The 23,934-nt window shown below is 34.1% G+C and overlaps 1 protein-coding gene across 11 annotated transcripts in view; it reads left to right on the top strand.

Annotated features, from left to right (window-relative positions):
* Positions 1-23,934, top strand: part of LOC106164360 (dual specificity calcium/calmodulin-dependent 3',5'-cyclic nucleotide phosphodiesterase 1A) — a 113,878-nt gene extending 89,944 nt beyond the window's left edge. For 6 of the 11 annotated variants that reach the window (XM_087003783.1, XM_013542248.3, XM_087003787.1 and 3 more), the window contains 14 exons: positions 327-407; positions 8,995-9,180; positions 9,479-9,545; positions 9,850-9,966; positions 10,652-10,792; positions 11,753-11,853; positions 14,505-14,630; positions 15,452-15,553; positions 15,949-16,069; positions 16,585-16,666; positions 16,876-17,097; positions 18,342-18,419; positions 18,638-18,793; positions 20,954-23,934. In XM_087003783.1, coding sequence (XP_086859909.1) covers positions 327-407; positions 8,995-9,180; positions 9,479-9,545; positions 9,850-9,966; positions 10,652-10,792; positions 11,753-11,853; positions 14,505-14,630; positions 15,452-15,553; positions 15,949-16,069; positions 16,585-16,666; positions 16,876-17,097; positions 18,342-18,419; positions 18,638-18,793; positions 20,954-21,063 — 1,690 coding nt within the window. In that variant the 3' untranslated portion in view covers positions 21,064-23,934. Of the gene's footprint in view, positions 1-326; positions 408-8,994; positions 9,181-9,478; positions 9,546-9,849; positions 9,967-10,651; positions 10,793-11,752; positions 11,854-14,504; positions 14,631-15,451; positions 15,554-15,948; positions 16,070-16,584; positions 16,667-16,875; positions 17,098-18,341; positions 18,420-18,637; positions 18,794-19,747; positions 19,821-20,953 lie in introns of all 11 variants that reach the window. The other 5 variants (XM_013542250.3, XM_013542249.3, XR_015332758.1 and 2 more) reach the window with 4 other exon arrangements.

Genomic DNA, 23,934 nt, shown 5'->3' with positions numbered 1-23,934 from the left:
CATAATTGCATGAACCGCTTCAATATTAAAATGATAGTTTCCAAGTCTTTTTTTCAGTGGTGGTGATGATGCATCTTCTTAACGGCATTGTTTACAGTTTATATTTGTTATATGTGCATAAATACCAGATACATATGTGCATCTTTCTTCTTTTGTTATCCTTACTATAACAAATATACCAAGTTGGGGCTTTATACATGTAACCATTATACTTAAATGTGATAACTTGACCATGGTGTTGGTTACCTTTGGGTTGTAAAAGACCAAATGAGAAATAAACCCCAGTTGGCTTCGCTTACTAATATATGTGTCTTCCTTGCCAATAGGTCCCAGATGGGCAGAGCAGAGGCTCCCCCAGGTAGGGCAGCACCTGGACAAGTTTACATCGAGGCCCTCACAGGGGAGAGGTAACGGACTGCAGTTCTTGGGCTGGATTCTCTTTGCTTGTGTTTTCCTCTTTGATAAGAATTCCTTTTTCTATTTTCACATTAATTATGATTTCCTGTTTTAGCAGATTACTTATTCAAAGATATTAACAATCTACACCTGGAGGTTAGACCTTTTTGCTCACTCAACTGCAGTTGCACTCTCACGATACCTTTATTAACCAGATTATAGCATTGTCTTCATAATACCCCTATTTGAAAAGATTTTTTACTTATTTAATGCTGGTGATCTAATATTACTGTGTGATAGCACTATAGTGTGACAGCACCATCACTGTCTGGAATATGTTATGGTATTTGGAATTATTTACTGGAACATCTGATGCATTCTGCTGTCACAATCATTGGGACAACTAACATATCTCTCTTTAGCATCTTGTACAGAGCCTTGCATGGGTTGCCAAAGCATTTAGATAACTATGAGTTAACAGTTATTGTATTTCCTTTTAAAGGAATAATAACTCTTCGTTTTGGCCAAAAAATGAATTTTTCTGGAGTAAGCAACAATTTTCCCGTACTTACAAATGGTTAATGAATCCATTTTTACATTCAAAGTTAGTCCCTGTTTTTTTTTTTTTTCTAAAAAGTTTGTTTTGTTTTTTTTTTGTTATAATCTCTTAAGAGATGGTCTAAAGAGAAGCTCAGATATCAGAATAATATATATTATATTTTTATGAGTTGTTCACAATGTTTTTATTGTGAAATATAGATGTCATACGAAGAGTTATTATCCCTTTAATGTGTAAAGATTTTTCATAACAGCTTTTATTAATATGTATAAGACACATACTAGTTTAGCAATAATAAAAAATATTTTTTCATCAAAATGGTTATTTCACATTTTATGATTATCTTATACATAATATTATTCATTTGACTTCTTTCTGTGTGTTTTATTCAAATAGTAAACTTAATTTTTTTTTCAAATTTCAGCTCAACTTTCAGGAGATATTGCATTTATATATAATTACATGTGGCATAGATGGTGTAAAATGTATGAAATGCTATCAGGATGAGAATAAAGTAATGGTCAGCTTTGAGGAAAAAGTCTAATTTATATGCTTAAAATCCTAAGAATTTTCATGTCACTGATGTGATTTATGACATAGTTGCACAGAATGACATTAAAAAGATTGAAAAATAATGACAATTTAGTTGAATAAACTTTTTTTTGGACATTAATCATTTGCTGTCAGATCACTAACAAACTGTTTAATATTTTCAAAAAAATATACTGAACTTCATCTTAGTTTTGTAAAGCATAAACAAATTGTTTATTTAATCTGATCATTAAATAGTAATATGAGATTTTTAGACACAGAAATTATAGGTTCAGATATCTTATTTTACCTTCTCAGACCTGTTCATGTCTGGTCTTCTGTATGCCATTAGAAGTAATTGAGTTTTCTTTATGCAGTCATTTACCAGTCAGGTGGAGAGACCCTACAAGGTTCTATCATATCATAGAGGCTATAGAGATTGTGTAATTTAAGAATACAAAATGTTCACAACTTTTGACTTTATGATGACATTATGACAGATGTGAATTATTGATAAATGAACCCGAACCATTAAAATATCCCCCAGTAGGAGTTGTTTACGTCATGAAGGATAGTGGCACAACTAGGGTTTATTTTTTCTGCATGTATTTCATAAATAATGGCTTTGACTATTTGTGTTTTCTCCATGTTTAGTTACTGTACTGAATCATTCATCCTGTGTTTTTAATCAAGGTAAAATGTCAATCTTGAGCTTTTTTAAAAGTGTTTTTATCAAATATGAGTGGTTTCATTAAAAAGGTTATTTTAAAGGATAATGAATAAGTGGGCTATTATGTGTCTCTCTTGAAAAAAATCTAGTAATAATGGTGAAAGGAATATATTGAAACATTTGTCATTATTTTGTTGTACAAAGCAGCAGCTCAATTGCTTAGCTTGTTTCCGTACATTTGTTTTAGCAACTCAGTACGGTGTAATATGGCCTCGTTATTGACTTCACTCCAAGGCGCTGTCAAGTTGTATAATGGAATTTGTGTTTGAGTAGTGCAGGGAAGATAGTAAATTTGATTTTTGGTTTCTGATTGCCTGGCTCATTTGTAAGTTTGCTAGTGAGAGGTAGCTTTTATTATGTGTACGTGGGCATTGTTTGTATGAAACAATTTTTAACATTTGCCAACATTCATAAGCACTGCAGCTAACAGTGTACATAAGGTTAAATATGTTTTAACTACAACATATTTTACTCCATCCAAAAGATTTGTGAATCACATTTATAAAATCATCCATCCATAAGATTATGAAGACAACAGCATAGAAACTCTGCTTATTTTCGCTTTCCAAATAACATCTTCCCAGTTTGTTTATGTGGGATTCTTTTTGGAATAATTTTTATGAGTGTTTTATTATGTAAAACTGGCACACATCACGCATTAACCACTGTGTGATCTTAAAGTGAAAGGACTCTAAAACACCTCTTTCTTTTCATTCCCTCTCATTTGATGATTTTTTTTTCATTTCAACTGCAGCAGCTGCTGTGTAGTATTAATGTGGTTATCAATAATGAAGTCTACTGTCGGTTACCTCACTTGCCATTTGCTGCATATACATGATGCACCAGGCTTCCTCCGTTCCTCAGATATTATATATTGTACCATCAAATGCTTCAAGAAGCAGATAATGTCTGACTTAGGTGGCTTAAAAACTGATAGATAGTTAATTGGTTTTTAATGTCTCATTTCATCCACTGATAAGTAATATGTATGATACCGTTGGCAACCCAACTGTAACGTGAATTTTCATCCGTCATATTTTGTCTCCTGTGTCCAGCTGGCACATCAGTCAAGCCAGCGGGGACTGACTTCTTCCTTCACCAAATGAAATTATATAGTTAACATTAGAGATATTAGGATCAGAGGAGAAGACGAGCTGGCCAAGTCAAATCATCACAAATTCTGTTCATTGACAAGGAAGCAATATCCTTGCTGTGCTTGGAGTTGGACATTCCCAATGGAATGCAGTACGTGCACTGTGGCTGCAGCAGCATAGAATAATTTTTGTATATGTGGCTTCATGAACAGGGCTCAAGGGAAAGTGACTGGAAGATTGCTACACCAATTAGAAATGCAAGGCTGTATTTAAGCGTCATACAGGTGAAGGGTGACAGCACCTCTTATGGAAACAGTTTTTTAGGCCAAAAAGAGTTTTTAGGCTATCATTAAAAGCTGATTACAAAAATAAAAATCAGCACCCACAATAGTTCAATTGTTTTAACATTGTAAAGTTATAGCTTCTAAACTAAACTGTATTGGTATTCAGTCAGTTGGAAAAACAACACTATTTACGCAGAGACTGTAGTTTACGGAATATGGATTGGATACAGATATACATTTGCTACACATATCAACTGCATACAAGAGGACTATATGTATCCCACAATAATTTACTAGAGGTATAATCATCAGGTCTCGATGAAAAATGCTGAACCTTTAACTCCTGTATTTCTTATGTATCAATCTCTGTGGGATATATATATATATATACATACTAGTACTGGTGTTATAGTTTAAAGATTTTGACCTTTATTCTATAACAGCTCCTATTACCAGACTGAAAAGGTTGGACCACTTCAAAGAAGCTATCCATTTAAAAGAGATGACTTCTGCCATATAAGCGACTTAAAAGAAAGCAGATCATTGTGTATATGCATGTCGGCTGAATACTGTTCATGGAAATTCTTCCCGAGAGATGATATTTTATATAGTCTAAGAGTTGATATTCAAATTGGTGGATAGGTGGATATGACATTGGTGACAGTTTCTCGATCTTTGACAATGTTGTCAAATTGACTTCTCATCCATTGATTTAAGTGCCAAACTTTCTCCATGCTAATTATATTTGCATATTCTTCATTTTACCCAAACCCACCTCTCTAGCCATGTATGTTAATGGCATTTGTTGCTAAACTTTCTGGGCAAAGAGATGGATGTAAGTGCACCAGAGGATCACTGAGACTTAACAGAAAAAAATCTCCTTGCGGAAGTGGATTTATTTCTTTTTGTTTATTTTGTATTTACCATTTCCTATTTGTTTCATTTTGTCACTGTCATGTCCAGCCTATGGCTATGGAGAAAGAAAAAAGGTATCCATATGACATATACAGTCAATTGATGATATGAGTTGCATTTGACTTTATCTGATCAGAGATCTAGTGTGTGATGATAAAAGATTAATGATTTGAATGTAGAGATGTAGTATAACCACTCAGAGACGTCACCACAACAGAAGAAAAGCAAGAAATATTTGCTTGTTCATGTAAAACAGGAGGAGGATGAATTGTACATCAGTACTAAAACTCTGGAGACGGGAATGATCACTCTTGAGAAGGATTGGGTATATTATGTGGACTTTGAAATACTCTTGTGAAAAAGATTCCGGATTTGTACACAAATTACTTTAGCAAAAAGGGATGAGAGTTTAGACCGAGGGGTTACTGTTGTTTGTCACTCTCAGGGTCATCTGCTAGACCTGTAAAGGAGATCTTTCTACAGTGCTGTGGCTGATAGGGAAGGTGAAGCCACGTTGATGTCCAATGAGTTTGTCAAACCCAGAAGCTGAACCAACAGGAATGCCAACAGCCTGCATTGTCAAGATGGCTGACAAGGATGAAGAGAAAAAATCAGAAAAGTATTGTTGTATTTTTTACATTTGATATCATTTTTCAACTATTTTTATCTGTATTATGAGGTGATTTTTGTAGTAATTCAATTATTCTTATTATTATTATTTATTCTTCTTCTTATTATTATTTGGACATATTGCAGTTGGTACTTTTATTATCAAACAATTTGTTCCAGATGGAAGTACATATTTGGGCTTTAGGTTGAAACAACTATATAAACATAATTTTGAAAAATCTTTAAAATTATTCCTTTTTGTGAAACTGTCATTTGTGAATACCATGATATATGAGCTTTTGATTGAGTACTATTGCATATTAATTATAGTCACAGCTGTTCTAGGAACATTTTAAGTTCCTTGTGCAAGTTGACATCCTGAGAGGAATAAATTCTGACTAGGAGGGAATATTTTGGGTCCTAGATTCTGAGAGTTATGGATAGAGAAATCAATCTGATTCAGTGTAATATAAAATTACTTCACATCCTTCAGGCTACTTACTACAGAAAATCATCCTTATTGTACAAGTAATATGCAAAGATCTAGACAGTTGCACAATAAAAATGACATAAAGTATATGATGAACCAGTGATACATGAACTACTATATACTTGCTGTCATTATTAGAAAACTATTGAAACATGGTTGGAAGTACAGGGTGGATAAAATAAGCCTATTTATTTGGTTTATTTCAAGAAAGGTTACCAAGCTACTCAAGCTATTAGTTAGAAACCCCAATCGAAAGTGGGATTGCCTTCTTGCATGATGCTATTTGCTTGCGAGATAGACAGCAGCAAAGCCTGATCATTTTTGTAATAAAATGAGATACAATCTTCCAATTTAATGATAAAAAGTGTTGTATTGAAAAGATTCCCAGACGTGTATTGTTTCATGAGTTAGTGTAACAAAAATGCAGATAATTATAACTTGTGTTTCGGAAACTGATTGAAAACAAATCTTTGCTGTTATTGAATGAATGAATAGTTTATTTCAAGTCCCACACCTATACAGGAACCAAGCCTAAGTAATTAAGGATTGCAAAACTATATACAGTACTATAATATAATGTGGAGAGAGAAATACAGCTTAATTAAAGGAAGTCAAAAGTCTATATGTAGTTTTTGGTTGTGAAAAATAAGAAAGAAAAAAATCAGTCTCTTTGGACCAACATAATTTTGAAAGTTACTGTAGTTCCATTTTTTTCGAAGGCTACTGTCATGAACTGGTTCCTTAAATCATCATATAGCTTACATCTAAACAAGAAGTGTAGAGTCATTGCTAATTTCTGTCAAGCGATGTATCTCATAGTTTACCAGTCTAAATGTGTAGGGGAAGGATACCACTTGTTAATAGAGCTAGAAATGACCTAATAGATATGACTAAAAGGATTCTAACATATAATTCAGGACCAAAGTTAGTGTTTATAATACATTTGCAAGAAGAGCTGTTTATTGCAAGTGAATCATCAGTGATGCAGATCCATTCACAACTGCGTCAACCACCATTGTTGAGTACTTCTTAAGCCATCTATTTAATAGAATTATTAATATTTCCAGCAAATGTGTGGATGTATATTATCATAGGGCGAGTTAATGTTGGATCATACTGTACACACATGTGAAGGCAATGAAGTAACCTAATCTCCTGTGCTGTACTCAGAAGTGTTCATATATTTGAGAAAACTGAGAGATGGCAGTGTAACTTGCTGGGGTTACCTGTGGGTGTAAAATGCTGATAAATTTTGAATGCTCAGATTATTCCCTGTATCTTTTCATTCATCATTTTACCTGATTTTACTCTTGTAATATTATTTTTATCTCTAACAATGAGTCTATCAATAGCTTATATGTGGAGAATTTCTTTCCCTTCAAGCTTCTTGGAATGTGAGCCTTTTAATTAGAAGTACCTGTGCAGTTAGACACTGTTCACATGTTTTCCTAATACTTCAACTGAGATAGGTTATCTGTACATTTTTCAGTTTTAGCTGGTTGTTTATTATGTAGTGAAGCCACTTCTTTCTATGATAGTGATTTTTTTAAAAACTGCCTAGCTTCTGGTTATTTGCAAAAACTTGCAGATTGACTTTCTCTTTCTCTTTAATTGAAATTTTATAGGAATTTCTGTGTGGTCATATTGTTTCTCTTAGAAAACAAAATACAAAAGATAAATCTCAGTTTTCAAAATATTTGGGTAAGGATTTCTGACATTGTCTTAAAGCAATATTTATATCTTTTTATCACATTGGTTTTTCTGCACCTCCCACATTTCACACGCCATTTTTTCTTCTTTTTCTTTTCTTCATAATTGAAATCTATTGGGTTGTTTTGCCTCTTACTGTTTTCTTTAGGTGACCTCTACTATTATTACCTTGGGTTTATTGTGACCATTACAGAATTGAATGCATTTAGCCTGCTATCAAAAATCAGTTGTATTGGTGCAGTTCTGCCATATGAATGTGCATTTATTTGACTCCTCTTTCTCTGGGCAATGGCCTGACTGGATTATGAAGTTATCATTTTCTCATGGCAAATTAGCATTTGAAAGCAGATAGAAAGGCTGCCATGCATTCTAATTTTAATAGGATTTCATGTATTGCCGCCCCATCAGGTAATGGTCTGTCAATAACGCACTGGGCAAATTACATGATTTCATATATGTGTAGAACTTTCATTCTATTTGCATCCATTTCTGCTTGCTGGCATGGAACCCCTGGCTGGTAAACAATTCCCTTTGGATATCATACTTAGAACCTACAATGCACCTCCCTTTCCTCTTATTAGTTGCCATTTGTTTGCCAGGACATGATTTTTGTTAACCTTCCAGGAATATTATTTGTATTGTGTTCCTGGGGAAATATTAGTTTTTTTGGCTGAGGCTTCAATGCTTTGGCTGTTACTCAACTGATTCCCTGATTTACAGATTTTCCTCACATTTTCAAATGTACAAAATTCCCCATTTTTTTCAGACCTTTTGATTAGAAGCTTTATGTACACATATAATTATGTGTATATTTAAATAGTACAGTTTTGGCAGTTCTATATATCTCCCATATATACATACAGTACAGGACTTGGGATGGCATAAATTCTCTTGTCTATATGAAGATTGTATTTTGACATGGTACCATGTTTTAGGTGTATACTTATGGCTGTTTAAAGAAAATTATATTTGTTTAGAACAGATCTTGATTGCTTTGAGCTCAAGCATGATAAGTGATAGGGCCTTGGATTTTGAAATAGAATACACTGTTCAGTTGTGATACATTAATTTAAAGAATGGAATTATTTGATTTGTGATATTTCTCAGAAATGTTTTGTGAGGACTGTTTGGTAAAGATTATTCAGATGTTGTGAAATGCAAGTAGGTTTCATGTCAGTCAGTATGTTTCTGTGTGTTACTTACAATAGACTTCAACATGTGTAGATGTAGCTATAGACAGAGGTCGTGAAGTATGAAGAGGGCACAAAGGAAGATGTTTCAAAACATGAGGTATTATATGTATAGGCATTATTTGAAAACATATTGATTATATCTGGTATAGAGAAAATATTATTTAACCTGTTGTATACCTCACACTTGTACTGTGTAGATCATGCATGTTTAAAAGATATTTCTGTCAGCTGAAAGCTCTTTGAAATTTTTATTTGAAAAAATTCTAATTTTATACCATAGCATTAATAGAAAACAATTGTATTCTAGGTGCCGGCAGATGATTGTATTTTGATTGTCATTTACTCAACATTTACAGACTTGATATTTGCATATATATCAATATTTCCAGGTATACTGATACAAAGAAAACGGTGATATGATTTTATCAGCAAATTATTAGTGTTCCCCTTAGTTACATTGATATTATGTTGAATTGTTTTTAGGCGTTTATGTGATGAGGATGATGAACTCAGCGAGGTGGAACCCGATGCTGTCCCTAGCGAGGTGCGGGATTGGCTAGCTCTTACCTTTACTCGCTCTATGAGCAGTTCGGGACGCAAACTTCGAGAAGAGAAACCCAAATTCCGCACAGTGGCTCATGCAATTCGCGCAGGCATCATGGTAGACAAGTTAGTTAAAATTTTCCTTCTTTATGACAGAAAAAAGTGAGTTGGTAATAAATTGGATTGCGTTTTCAAACATTAATTTCATTTTAAAGTATATCCCATGTGTTGGTTGGAGTCTTGAATAATGGGCTCTGACTAAAACTACTTAAATCTTCTAGTAAATGATGTCTATTAGCAGTCCTTTGGGATGCACTGTACTTAATGTGAAAGTTGACTGATAGGACTATGTAATACTAGGTCAATTAATAAGAAAAAATTATTTTGTATAAGGTATAATCTGTGTTTTATGTAATTTTTCTAGAATCTATCGGCGGATGTCTGCTTCCCTGGGGATGCAAGTTCCACCAACCGTGTCAACGATGCTGAAGGTACACTAGAATATGAAGCATAAAAAGGGAGAAGGAGATATTCATGGGCATTTTATCTTTGGGAATTATCATTATTTCCAGTTTAATGTGTTCTTATTTCCTATTTACAGCCTTTGGTATTGAACTCCTGCTGTGGTAATATTTTTTTCCATAAATTATGTTTTTTTTTTTGGTCATAAAGTATGTGCTTGGAGTTAGATTTGTTAAACAGCCTGTAGACAGCCTAAACAAGAATCATTTGATTTTGATGTAGCAATTTTTGTAGTTGATACATCATAAGTTGTTGAATTTTTTTTTATTTCAGAATATCAATGAATGGTCATTTGATGTGTTTGCAGTAAATGACATCAGTGAGGGCCATGCTCTCAAGTATGTTGCCTATGACTTATTGCAGCGTTATGATCTCATTGCCAAATTTAAGGTAAGTGGAAGCCTCTTGTCATTGTGGGTGAAATTTTGAGACAAATACTCAATCATATTTTTCTGAGATTACTTGGTTAAGCATTTTACTGTAAGAAGACTTAAAAAAATTATGTACAATGCCATGTGTAGAATTAGAATATTTTATATCTAAAAGAGAAGTATGAGTGTAGGGAATTTAAGAGCCATCCGCCAATATCATTGTAGTACAACATATGGCAAATGTACATATAACATTGGATGCCATTATAGAAGCAATATATTTTCCTCTGCTCCCCATTATTGCTGAAATCTAATTGTTTTTAGTCTGCAAAGAGGTATTTTGAGGCTAATAACACAAACAGTATTTAGTTGAGATTAGAGTTTTCTTATCCTGTTCAGCCTTCATTGTATCTGTGGGTTCTGTAGATTTCCCTAGTACATGTACAATATAAGATGTGCACATTATACCGCAAAATAACCACAGAGAAGTCAAGCTTTGTTAATGTGGTTAAGGTTTCAATATGCTTACATATCTGTCATAAATATTAGACATGTATATAGATATTGAAAAATTGATACAAAGTCAGTTACTGACATATTTTATTACTTAACAGTACAACCAAATTAAAGACCAAGCCTTGAAATATGATTAACTTTTATCCAATAACCATAAACCAATTGTATGGTGATTTCATTTGTTCCAGATCAACATAACCTACTTGGAGAATTTTCTTCACACAATGGAGCAGGGTTACAGCAAAAATCACAACCCGTACCACAACCTAACACATGCAGCAGATGTTGCACAGACTGTCCACCATATTATGAGTCAAAGTAGACTTGTAGTAAGTCAAGTTTACAAATTATTAATGTCCAGATTTTGAGTTTACATGGGCTTTATATAACTGTATATAACTGAATGGTACTGGCACACACTCTCACGCACACAGAATTAGAATGAGAATTGGACAATGAAGCATATTTCAGCTGGTATAAATTTGATTTCTGGGACATGATTTGTAATTAACATTACTAATATAGAATTATTTTGTAAGTAGAAGATATTGTATGATGTACTAAGTATTTGCTGAAAATGTTTCATTTTAGATAGCACTGATAGACTTTAAAAGAAAATAAATGATGGATGATTAGTTTTAAAAATTGGTCCACACATAAAGTTAAGCTATGGCTCTCATCCACTTTAAATTGCCAAGGATATAGAATATCCTTGTGTTAGTTTATTTATTTATTTATTTTTGTAAATTTGATATAACTGTGTCATATCTATTGAGTACACTGAAGATGACAGGAAGACAAAATAGGAAAAGTGACATTTGATTTTTTCACTTTCAATGGTAATTCTATTACAGTCTTGCCTGCTGTGCAAGGAATAAACCCACAGAGCTAATAGTATTACTTAAATGTATCGAACTGTTCCTGTCTTTATTTCCTATACATTTAAGAATTCCCTTTTGGCCGAGTCATGCAGATATATAAATGGGTGTACTTTGTTTGTTGCCATTGAGCTAAAATTGTCATTGGAATTAGCTTTCACATGGATAATAAGAGTTAAAAAGGCAATTTTTTCTGGAAGTTTTAATTACTAGTATTATTTTACTGTATAAAAACAATAAAAATGTAACAAATAATATAGATCAGGAATGATATGGTGTTGTAAAAATTCTTGAAAGCACATACCTGTATGTTTTTAGGGGTCTTTCTAATCAAGGATCAAGAAAGTGGTCATTGGTTTAACAAACTGTAATAAATTTGATTTTAATTCTTTTATGTGGATTTTTTTAAAGGACTGGTTAACAGATTTGGACATCTTGGCAACAATTATAGCAGCATGTATTCATGACTTTGAACACACAGGAACAACAAACAACTTCCATGTTATGACTGGGTAAGTAAGCAACAAACGCACAATCTTTAACTTTAAATGGGGTAATGTTGTCTCGCCTTCAAGTTTGGTCTAGATAATGACATACCCCCAATTGCCTCCATATTCTTCTTAAATTATCACCTGTGAAACAGCTATGTAAATTGAAACAAAAAGAGATGTTACATTTGCTTGGTGTATGTTTTTATTTAGTTATGAAAAAAAGACTAGGTTTATGTCTGTGAAACTAGTTCTATAAAACTGGTTATAGAGTCAGGATTGAAAAAACTTTTCAAAAAACTTGATTTGCCAGACAGAACTGTTTGGTATTCTGATAACTATTAAGTGAAAACCTAGAACAATAAACTTTTCTCTAAGGGGCTGAAATATTGAGTTAGCCTTTATAATTAACTGGTTTGGCATTGTCCCTGTTTGCTTGATTTAACTCTATTTTAACCTTTAACAAATTAAATTTTCTGCTGTCCCTTTTGGTTACTTATTCATGCACCAGAATTTATGAGAGGTACTCTTTGGTCATTTGGCCACTTTGTCTGACCATAAAGTTCCTTTGAATGTCAGTCTGCTGAACTCGGGCATAGCAACAATTTGAAATGATTTGACAGTTTGTCCTTTTTATTCCTTTTAAGCACTTTGTTACATTTTGCCTTCAACTTAATTATCATGAAACTTGATAACCGAAGTCCAAGGAATTGAACATTATGACTGGCATTAGTTATTTTTGACAGTGTCTACCAATGGCTCATTAGTCCTTGTAATACACAGATTAGATGGATTTCAGGAGAGGGATGATGAAACTTAATTCCAAGAGAAAAGTGCACCAATGGAACAGGTTTACAGCTCTTTTTCCAATTTTCCCTTTAAGACCCAAGAGAATTTAGAGAAAATAAAAAGAAGTGAAGAATGATTAGTACAAAAAATCCACACATTGTGTCAGGCGCCATGTTCTAAGAATGGACAAGTGTCAGCTTCATGCTCTGCTAACTCTGTTAGTATTGACTGCTTACAGTGCGGACTTTGGGATACAAAATACCAGTCTAGTGGTATTCTCTTAGGACTCTGGTAATAGACAGTGTAATCTAGTTTTCATGTTCTGTGATCAAGATAAATACAGCCCGTTGCTACTCCATTTACCATAATGCCAACATGGCCACTGTGCTCAGCACTGCACTTTGTCAAATTAGGACAATTGTCAACTACAGTTTTGTGCACATAACTCACTTTTCCAGTCATCAGCTATTTCTTAGAAAGAGAAAACTTAGAAATGCCTGAATTCAAGCTGGGGAAGTTTCAAGTATGTGCAGTGTCTCTGTTGCTACTAGTACTTTTGTTGAGTGAACAGCCTGAACAAAGTTGATATTGATTCAATCTGTATCATTTGTATAATGCATATCCTGAAAAAAAAACACATGAAAAAATGACATGTGAGTATCATATGCAGTATTTATGTTGTACAATAAGCACAAATCTAATCAGTTTTCATGTTGCCATTTGATGTTTCGTTTGTTTAACTCTTTTAACCAGTCACATATAGAAATTTTAATCCACTGCCATGTCAATATCCTTAAAGCACAAAAATTGCATTTAACTATGATGATCATTATGATAGTTTTTACATATTAACTTTTGTCTGTATGTGGTTTACATCTTTTCAAAGTGGATATGGAAATTGTTTTATGGTCACTTAATAAATCAGTAAAGGAGGGATAAAATGTGATTTCCTCCTTCACCTCTGAGCTATTTTATATCAAGCTAATAATTCTAAACAATAATGACATTTCATGACCAATATTATGTTAAGAGCACATTGCTTAACGTATCACTGTACAAAACATGCACAATGACAATCCCTGGGGTGACTGAAATTAATTTTTTTCAACTGTGCTCCGCTTTTTTTGTTCATAATAATATCCAATATTTTTTTTGATTGAATAGTTGATCCCATGGAGACCTCTAGAGCAGGTCATCATTTCCTTGGAGGGAAATGATCAGGTTTGGAATAAGATTAAAGCAGCTTATGTGGAGGAATGCTTTAAAACCTCTTTATGCTATTAGATAAAAGTGAATGACAAATGTTCCCAGTTCTACATATTTTCCAGTATAAATGGTACATTAATGGTTCATGTCATATAGATTTTGATTATTAATTGCCAGTGTGTCTGCCAGCTCTTATACGTGAAGAGAAAGGTTGTCATAATTTTGAATTACTTTTCAACAGGCACAAAAATATAAGTTATTGTATTAGGATTGCTTTTGTTAACATACATATTTTTTGATACAGCAAAGGTAATAAGGAAATAGCAAAAACAATTTCAAAGCCCATGATTCTTTAAATTGGCCACATCCATCAAAATGATTGTGTTCATGTGCACATAATATTGATCATGGTTCAAGAACTTTATCCATGGTATTGATACAACAGTGTCCATTTCTGTCTTGAAACGAATGAATCCCAGAAGATATCAAATGACTTGCATATGCTACACTCACATGACACTGGTTTAAAATGCAAATACCAAAATGAAAGAAATAAAAGTAAAAATTGGGTTTGGTTGGAATATTTTGATCATAAGTTTCCATACCGTTTACTTACAGTATGTGTCAATGGTTATTGTGGATTGTAAGATGTATAATTATGTCTTGTCTTTATGTTTCAGGTCTGATTATGCAATGTTATATAATGATAGAGCAGTTTTAGAGAATCATCATGTGAGTTCTGCATTTAGACTGCTGAAGCAGGAAGAGAATAATGTACTGTCCAATTTATCCAAAGAGGACTTTAGGTGAGTCAGATAATCTTTGGATGTCTTTCAAATAGTCTTCAACAGAAACCATTTAACTTGTCTGTTCAAGTGAAATTGAATGATGGCTGCACCAGCTGACTCTTTAATGAGCAAGCACATACAGCTGATCGTACCTTCTTAATGCATCTCACACATCACCAAGAATATGTTGTACCATTTGATTTTACAGAAAATAAGCCACTGTGGACTTAGGTTAGCTCATAGCTGGACTTCCCTGAGTCCTGCAGAACCAACTTTACATTAATCAACCAGATTGCTAAACTTGGGTTGTAGAACTTAGGCATAATAAGCTGACTGGTGTTATCTTACTGTGCGATGACGTCAGTTGTCACTCCATCTATTTCTGGTCTATGATAGTCAGGTTGTTGACTGGTCTCTAATGAGAAGTAAAGTGGTCTATATCATATTAAGGATAATTGCCTACTTTCTGCTATCTGGTTACTTGCAGTATATAGAAATGTTCAGATACTCCAACATCCTTTTTAATACAAAATCTTAAACATTTTTATTCATACAGCTTTTACATTTTTATACAATGGTGCTTTTCAAGCATTTTATTCCCAATACCATATATTTTATATATTTTTCAGCTAAATATATCTTTATATTATTTTAACTGAACACCAGACTCCCTTAGATTTAGAGGATACTGAAAATTCACCCGTACAGCTGCTATCAGCATGCCCCTGTCATTTTCAGTATCAGCATCATGGTGAGTTTCCAGTGTTCTTTGAAACATAGGGTGATATAAGGTTGTCTGTGCTGGAGATTTTCTATAAATTATTTGTCTACTTTTTCAGGTACTTCAGGTCGTTAGTGATAGATATGGTGCTGGCCACTGATATGTCATTCCATTTTCAGCAGATCAAAAATATGAAGAATTTACTCAGTATGCCTGAAAAGTGGGTACCATTTTCATTTTAACAAAGAATTATGCAGTGCTGTGTATGCCAAAATGCCCGTTGATTTGATGTAGGAGAGATCATAAAGAAGGATGATATCATAATTTGTAAATGAATAGGACAAAGCTTAACTTTTTCATGAATTGACAACGAACCAAATCTGACAGCATCAATAATTTATGCATAGTCTACACAATTTTGACTGCCCGTTCATTTTATTATTTGTTATTATTCCACTATTCATTGCATATTCTACACATGGCAATTTCAACCACAGGTTCATTTTGTATTTTTGTCATTTTTCCGTTGTTCATCACATAATGATCTTCACAATTTGATAACACTGATGTGGGTTCATTTATACAACAGCATGATAATACTGCTGTAATTTCCAGCATTGACAAGCCAAAAGCCCTATCTCTACTGCTGCACTGTGCCGACATAAGCCACCCAGCCAAAGACTGGACCTTGCACCACAGGTGGACAATGCTCCTGTTAGAGGAGTTCTTCCAACAGGTAAATGAACGTGCTTGACCAGCTGTACAGGTGAACACATTTGATTAGTATTTGAGATTTGAAAGTTACTGTATTAGTATTGCCTGAGTGGCATAGTTCTTACACCATTTTGTCCTGGCCAACTGTTTGATACTGTTTCATGCAATATCAACAACCACCACCACACCAGCCCAGAGCAGTAATCACTCGATCAAGAAATTGGAGCTGTGCCAAAAGAAGTCATCAACAACTTTGCCCATAGAATTCAAATGTGCCTTCAGCAGAACAGAGCTCATTTGGAGCACAGTCTACAAATGATAAAATCTTTGCCGCCATATTGTTTGCAGTTGTAGATAATCTGACTTCTCTAGTTTTCAGAAATTTATGGGTTGTATATAGTATGCAAACACAAAACAAATGGTGTTCACCTTCTTGGGTTACATTTATACTGGGACACCCTTGTACTTTAAACCTAAATAATGTAATAAGATACTAAATGATGTTTTATGTTACTAACTGGACATATTCCTGTACAGGGAGACAGGGAGAAGCAACTTGGCCTTCCATGTTCACCACTATGCGACAGGGAAAACACATTAGTAGCAGAATCACAAATAGGTTAGTGTGTGTTTATTTCTAACATGAAACTGATAAGGACCTATGGTATTCATTTACTTATTTTGTGGTGTGTATATATAATATAATATAATATAATATAATATAATATAATATAATATAATATAATATAATATAATATAATATGTGATATATGGAAGTTGTGTTTGCTATGTGTATTTCAAGTCATATTTGTGTCAACTATTTTTCAGGTTTTATTAACATCATTGTTGACCCTAGCTTCACTGTGATGGGAGACATGCTTGAGAAGGTAGTTACCAAGCAAATGACAGGCCAGAGCCCTAAAAACTCAATATCAGAAGAGGAAGATAAGAAGAGTCGGCGTGGATCATCTATAAGTGGAGGATCACGTAGTGGTGAGAGGCCTCCCAGTATAGGCAGTACAAGGAGGAGTCTTTCACTTTCTGGCACAGGTGGGGGCATGCCTCTAACACCCACCTCTGCATGCAATTCACCCTTTTGTTTGATTGACACAAACTTTGCATGTCATTCATATCCACCATTTCTCACTAGTTACACTTAGCTCTAAGTACCACTTATACCCACCTCTGCATGCCAGCCACACTACCTCTGTATGCTTATTATACCCACCTCAGCAAGCCAGACTAACCCAGCTGTAAATGACTCCCTTACTCACCTCTGCATGCCAGACCAACTCAGCTGTAAATGCCAGCAACTGCCAGCTCCAAATTTCACTAAAGATATCATTTCAGTGGCTTACACTTTACATACTACTCACACCCATCAGACTCTGTATGCAAACTGCCTGCCTCTATCTACAACCATTCCCTATCTATTAACATCTATACCTATCACATTATTCCAACTGTCCTTCCATTGACACTCAGTGCAACAACATTTGCAATCTACCCTAGCTGATTTATTCATGTGTGACATGCACTCACATCTGCATGCTACACCACACCCACATCTGTGTGCCACACCCACCCACATCTGCATGCTACACCACACCTACATCTGCATGCCACACCACACCCATATCTGTGTGCCACACCCACCCACATCTGCATGCTACACCACACCTACATCTGCATGCTACACCACACCTACATCTGCATGCCACACCACACCCATATCTGTGTGCCACACCCACCCACATCTGCATGCCACACCACACCCACATCTACCCCATCCACTTTACAAACCTGACATTTGAAGCCCAACTGCTACATTCAATCTTCCAAACTCTTGAGAACATTAATGTATATGCCAGTGCACCTACCACAATAACACAATGCTATTCTTAGTTCTTGCCATGAAAAACTTGTACAATAAAAGCAACATACTCAACTAATATTTTTTCAGTGGCTCTTTGTGCCATCTGTATCCAAACTGTTTTCATAAATTTATGTATATTTTATTATTGCACGCATGATTCTCTTACATTTTTTTTTTACTCCTCCTTTTGGGAATATTTTCAAAGGTTCTTAATTTTATGTTCCTCCAAAGTAAGAATTTTGCATTTAAGAACTAAGCCTCTGGTATATTAGGTTTGTGTGTATCATTGACAGACAGATGGATTTGTATTTTGCCAAATACTGATCTCTAAGACTTTGCAGAGTCTGAATGATTTTGTACTCTATTCTGTAAGCTTTTTGCCAACTTAAAAGAATATTTCATGTCTTTCATTTTTCAGTAAAATATGAATTGAAGAGAAGTTGGGAGCAACCACTAGCTGAAAATTTGAGAAGATGGAAAGAGGAATCTGTGAAAAGTGAGATATCCTGTTTCATTCAGTGTATCAGTGTCCTAATAAAGATAAGCACCAATGGAATTAATACATATACATCAATACACTTATATATACTACATGTTCATGAAATATTACAAATTGCCAAAAAATGTTTGAATTATTGAAATTGTACCTTTTTACTGTGTTACATCTATAATAATAATAATAATAATAATAATAATAATAATAATTTTTAACAGATGGAGAGAAGAAACCCTCTGTAGATGGTAGGAATTCTCGTCAAAATTCATCCTCAGATTTATCAGCAAACACACACAAAAACAGTAGGGACGAGAGCGACTCCCCAAGTAATCAAAACACTGGTGATGAGATACAAATAAAGCCTCTCCAAAAAGGTAAGATTTCTGTGACTGTTGACAGGATTGTGACAGCAATCTCATTTACTTACCAAAAAAGTTTACATTTATCATGGGCACTGGCAGACCTTAGATAATTCCGCATACAAACTTTGTTAAATATAATTTTTTTGTTATAGGTTCAATACAAGTGAATGTAAGGAAACTATGACACTTACATTGATGAAAAAATATTTCTAAAGGCTAACGCTTCCGGTAGTATGTCTTAGTTCATAGATCTAATTTAGCCACAAGCTTTCATATGCTATTAAAGCTGACAAAGGTGTTTTTATCTCATACTTTCATTTGTCTTGGACACATACTGGTAAAACATCACGGAGCAATATACTTATATATCTCTTAACATGTTTGTTTCAACTGAGTAAAACACCACTACCATATATCCTGTTGCTCCTTTTCAAGATTGGTTATAAAAATAAATGCCTTACCTTTATCAGTTTTGAGGTCTTGAATGTTTGATTAGCTATGCAGTTTGTAGGTTTGTATTTGGCAATACATTTGCATGTTTTGCTATGTAAGCAAAAAAAAAAAAAAGCAGTTGTTACCTACCTACAGTGCAGTTCTCAGTAAAAGCTGTTAGATGCTCTGTACATTTTGCACTGATGTACAACTGAAAGAATTGACTCCCAACATTAGAGGTGTGCTTTAATTTTATGTACAATAACTGTGGTAGTGACATGTGCTCCAATGGTACAAGGAGTAGTTTTAGAACCTTGATGACTTGTTTCGTGGGACATAGAGAGAGATATATATAAAAGTTACATACGGGTCAGATGGGTCATAATCTAATTAACTTCACACGAAGAAATGGCATATAATTAGTTTTTCTTGGAAAGGGATAAATTTTTGTGAGCGCTTGAATCCAATTCAGCCAGCTCTTGTCTAATCAATGTGCAATCCATTAACTCATTTGTTCTGCTAATATTGCCCCAGGACTCTCCAGCAGGGCTAAATGAGTACCGTAAGTACATGCTGCCTTTTGCAGTGGTCACTCACTTGTAGTATAGTAAGTTGCTTTGGTCAACCAGCATAAACACTCACATGTTTCAGCGCATTGAATTGGCCTTCACATTTAAAACATAGTTTTTTCATATTTTTGCATGTAAAATATATTGTTTTTAAAAAACCTGCTCTAACCAAGGTAATTATAATGGTACTGTGCATATTCAATACCATTCCCATATAACTTATTTCTTTATTACTTACACTGATTTTAACCTCACAGAAAAATACTTATTTTTTGCATGAGACTAATAACGACATCACCTTACTGAGCAAATATAAACCTTTGTTGATAGAATTTGAAAATAATTCATTGTTTTCTAATTTTTTGGCGTGTTTATTGACTTAATAACTAGACCATTGAATGATGTCTAAGAGAAATGTCTTTGAAAAACAAAATACTTTTAAAATATGTCATAGATTTTTAAAATCACATGTAAAAAAAGTTTAGGTTTGAGTACCTAGGTTGAACATGATTTGAGCAGATGTAGAATTGTTTGAATGCCCTATGTGTGGGAAAGGGAGGGGGGCTTTGTGTAATCGAAGAGTGTTTATCAATTTAACTTTGCATCAGTAGCTGGATGTGAGTTAGAATCTTTAAACACCTTGCATGGCTCTCATTGGCAGTTTTAAAGTTTAAAAAAAATAGTAGACATTTGTTTACTGTCTGTTACAATAAATCCCAGATCCTTGTAGTAACCATAGGGCTAAATGTTTGCATCATGCCAGCATGTCCATTCTAAAAAGATAGTTTACTTGACATTAAACAGTCTTTCGTCAACATTTGCCAGTTGTATATGAATGGATAAGGAAAAGTGAAAGGATGTGCTTATAATGAGTGTGGGTGTGTCCATTCATTTATTATCATACAATACTAGATATGACATAATGACAGCAATGTTGTTTCTGTGTATGTTTGTGAGTATTGACATAAAGAATGTTACATGAATCATGGAGCCATTCATACTATTGATACCACCCATATAATGTGCTCATTATTTTGTTACTGTCACACCCAGACACAATGTTCACAACCAGCCCAAACACAATCATTTTACACACATTCTGCACTGTCACATCTACCACAATTTGCAGGTCATGGTGGAATCCTTATTGATTTCTTGTCTTGTTTTCTAGGTGTCTCTCGGCAGACCTCCACTTCCACATTGTTGGCTTACACAAAGAAACACCATCAGCCTCCCAGCAAGTTGACAGAAGAGGAGGACAGCCAACAGGGCTTGTTATGATAGCACTTAGATCAAACTTCTTCCTAATATGTTACTGTGTAAGATAATGTGAAATATAAACCTGTTCAAAATACATTTTTAAATGGATATTCCCTTTGTTGGTGATATGTGGTTTATGTAAAAGAGAGCAGTTTTTTTTTCAAATGGAGAAATGTATTTTTACCCCAACAGTGGATTCAAGATTTTATGTTCCTGATGGAGAAGCAGACAAACAAGAACCCCACTATTGTATTCTAGAAAATATACTGCACTCATGACTGCACTGCTGATTTTCTATAAATGAATCTGGTCGCTTATACACGGCACTTTGTCTTTCTGCCATTGTTTTTATTTGGGAATTAGCCAATGTTTAGCCATGGATCAATCAACTATGTTCAGTGGGATCCGCAAACTTGTAAATATAACAGGAAACATCAACAGTCAATCCTAGCAAGCCAGCCAAAAATCTGATATTAATGTAGATGTCAGATGTACGAAGTTCTATTTAGTTTTTGATAATATGTACATATTCTTGTCAGCAGAATTGATTGATATTAGCTTATATTTTAAAAGTGATGTTTATGTAGGTGTATTAATGAACTCCCAAAACTAATTCTATTAGGAATAGTTACAAGGAAGACCCATGTGTGAGGTTGCCTTTAATAATATTTTTTGGTGTCTGCAGTGCTGTATACATAGCGATGTTCACAATGTAGGCACCACAAGTACATGTACTCCTTTCAGCAGTGTTTCTCAGCACTGTGATAATTGTTGGTAAAATCAATGTGGACAGAAATTCTCTGCAGCAATTTCAAGGAAGTGAACTCGCTAGAATAGGAGTGATAAATATAGTACAACACTTAGAGTCTATCAATAGTCTGCTAACATCACAGTGTTCTTAAGAATGCACAATATTGTTTGAATTTGAATTTAACCTCACACAAGCAGAAATTTAGGAAGCATTGCTGTGTGGAAATGGCTTTGAAGGACGTGCCTGTTGTATACATATGATCTAATGTCCAGGCAAAGAATAAGGCAAAGATTGCAGAATAATAGTAATACAGTAACAACAGATGGCATGAGTATCCTTACTATTCTCTGGAGCTAACAATAAATGTGAATGTTGTTTGTGTTTACAAATTTATGAAATATTGACAAACTTGTTAAGCAACATCCATGCTATTTAGCAGTACGCTGTGTTCAGACTACAAATCTAAGTCATGTATTGAGAAAGTGTACAATGTATTACATATTGAAATATTTCAACTCAGGATTAAAATTGCAGCCCTCTCTATCCCATGTGAATAATAATACAATGTATATGTTAATGTATTTTTACCCCACATATGTAAATTATGGTTAAATCAGTGATGTAGTGTGGGATGGACACAACCTTTTCCATGTCTTTCAAAGCTAATGAACTACAGTTTGGCTACAGACAAAGTATTATAAGGTTAACTGGATGGCATGACATGTTTTGTACCCTGTATAGCATCTTTTTCAGTTATTTAGGCCTACTTTTCAGTCAGAGAGATTACTTGATACAGCAATTTTATCTTGGACCTTTCATGTATGGCACTGTAGTAATTCTGTCCAGGTAATATAGGGCCATGTTTCCTGTAAATTTGGATTATTGCTCATTGCAGCTCATTCCAGGATAATATCTGATGAGGCAAGTAACTTCATGTACCGTAACTGAGATGAGTGGGACCTGACTTGACTTGAAACATGGCATTGCTGTACCAGTAGTTGGAATCTGGCGGGAGAGTCAAATACATTACTTCTGATAAGTATTGGGTTTTAACCAGGCTATTACCATTCTTGACTTCATATAGAGAGGCCACATTTATAAAAAGACCGAAAAATGAAATAGACCCCTGGGAGAAGGTCATAATGTATCCAAGCATGCAATGTTCATCTCACACTTGCATGGAAATACCTACAAACATGGAAGTCTTTCTAACTAAAGGGAATTTGTAATATTGTGCCAATTCCTGTTTTATTTATTTATTTATTTATCTATTTATTTATTTATTTATTATTATTGGTAAGTTGCACTTAATTTCTTTATTTTTTCCCAATTGCACTTTGAATTTTTTTTTTTTTATCCATGCAGGTATTACAATTAGCATTGCTTTTTCCCCCTTCCGTTTTTGTTCCTTTTTTATTCTGGTATCACAGCACAAACATTGTTAAGAGTAAACATCTGATAAGGCCAGTAGAATACCCTTTTCACAAAGACAGCTTTACAATCCATAAGTAATTATAAATAGATTTTATACATGTTTTGATCATCCATGTCAGGTCAATCAGTTTTTACAATTCTGACCAAGTAAGAGATGATTGAATTCAAAGAGAATATGGACATAGTAATTGTAAAGGACAGCAAATAAGCTGGGTTGGGTCATTTCGTGTGTACAAATGGCCTGTGTAACAGTCATAAGAAGATACAGGTCACTCAACTGTACATGTATAACTGTAAAAATTGCCCATATAAAGTTGTAAAGCCACCTACTTACTGCATGTGTGCTGTAATGTTTCACTGGGACACCATACACAGGGCGTGTATCCAGTGATATGGAAGTTGTATTGATTTATATATTCTTCACACCATAACCCAGGATGTATATAAAACAAATATTGGACCTGTAGAAATTATTTGATATTTTACTCTGCCTGACACCGTGTGAGCCGTGTCTGAAGACAGCAAGTGAACTGTGTCGAAACACGTGCTTCTAACTGTTGGTGAAAAAGTGTACAATTTTCCCGTTTTGTTTTTATTAATTAAAATAGTATTCATATTATTAACGTCAAGGTTGTTTTGGATTTTTTGCGGGTGCAACGTCCTGTTACAAAGAAAACTAGAAAATAAAGCATTGATGTCATTATTTA

Source organism: Lingula anatina, chromosome 2, assembly GCF_051362555.1.
Source record: "Lingula anatina isolate TDL-2025a chromosome 2, LinAna3.0, whole genome shotgun sequence".
NCBI classification, from domain to species: domain Eukaryota; kingdom Metazoa; phylum Brachiopoda; class Lingulata; order Lingulida; family Lingulidae; genus Lingula; species Lingula anatina.
This window is presented reverse-complemented; position numbering and strand designations above follow the sequence as displayed.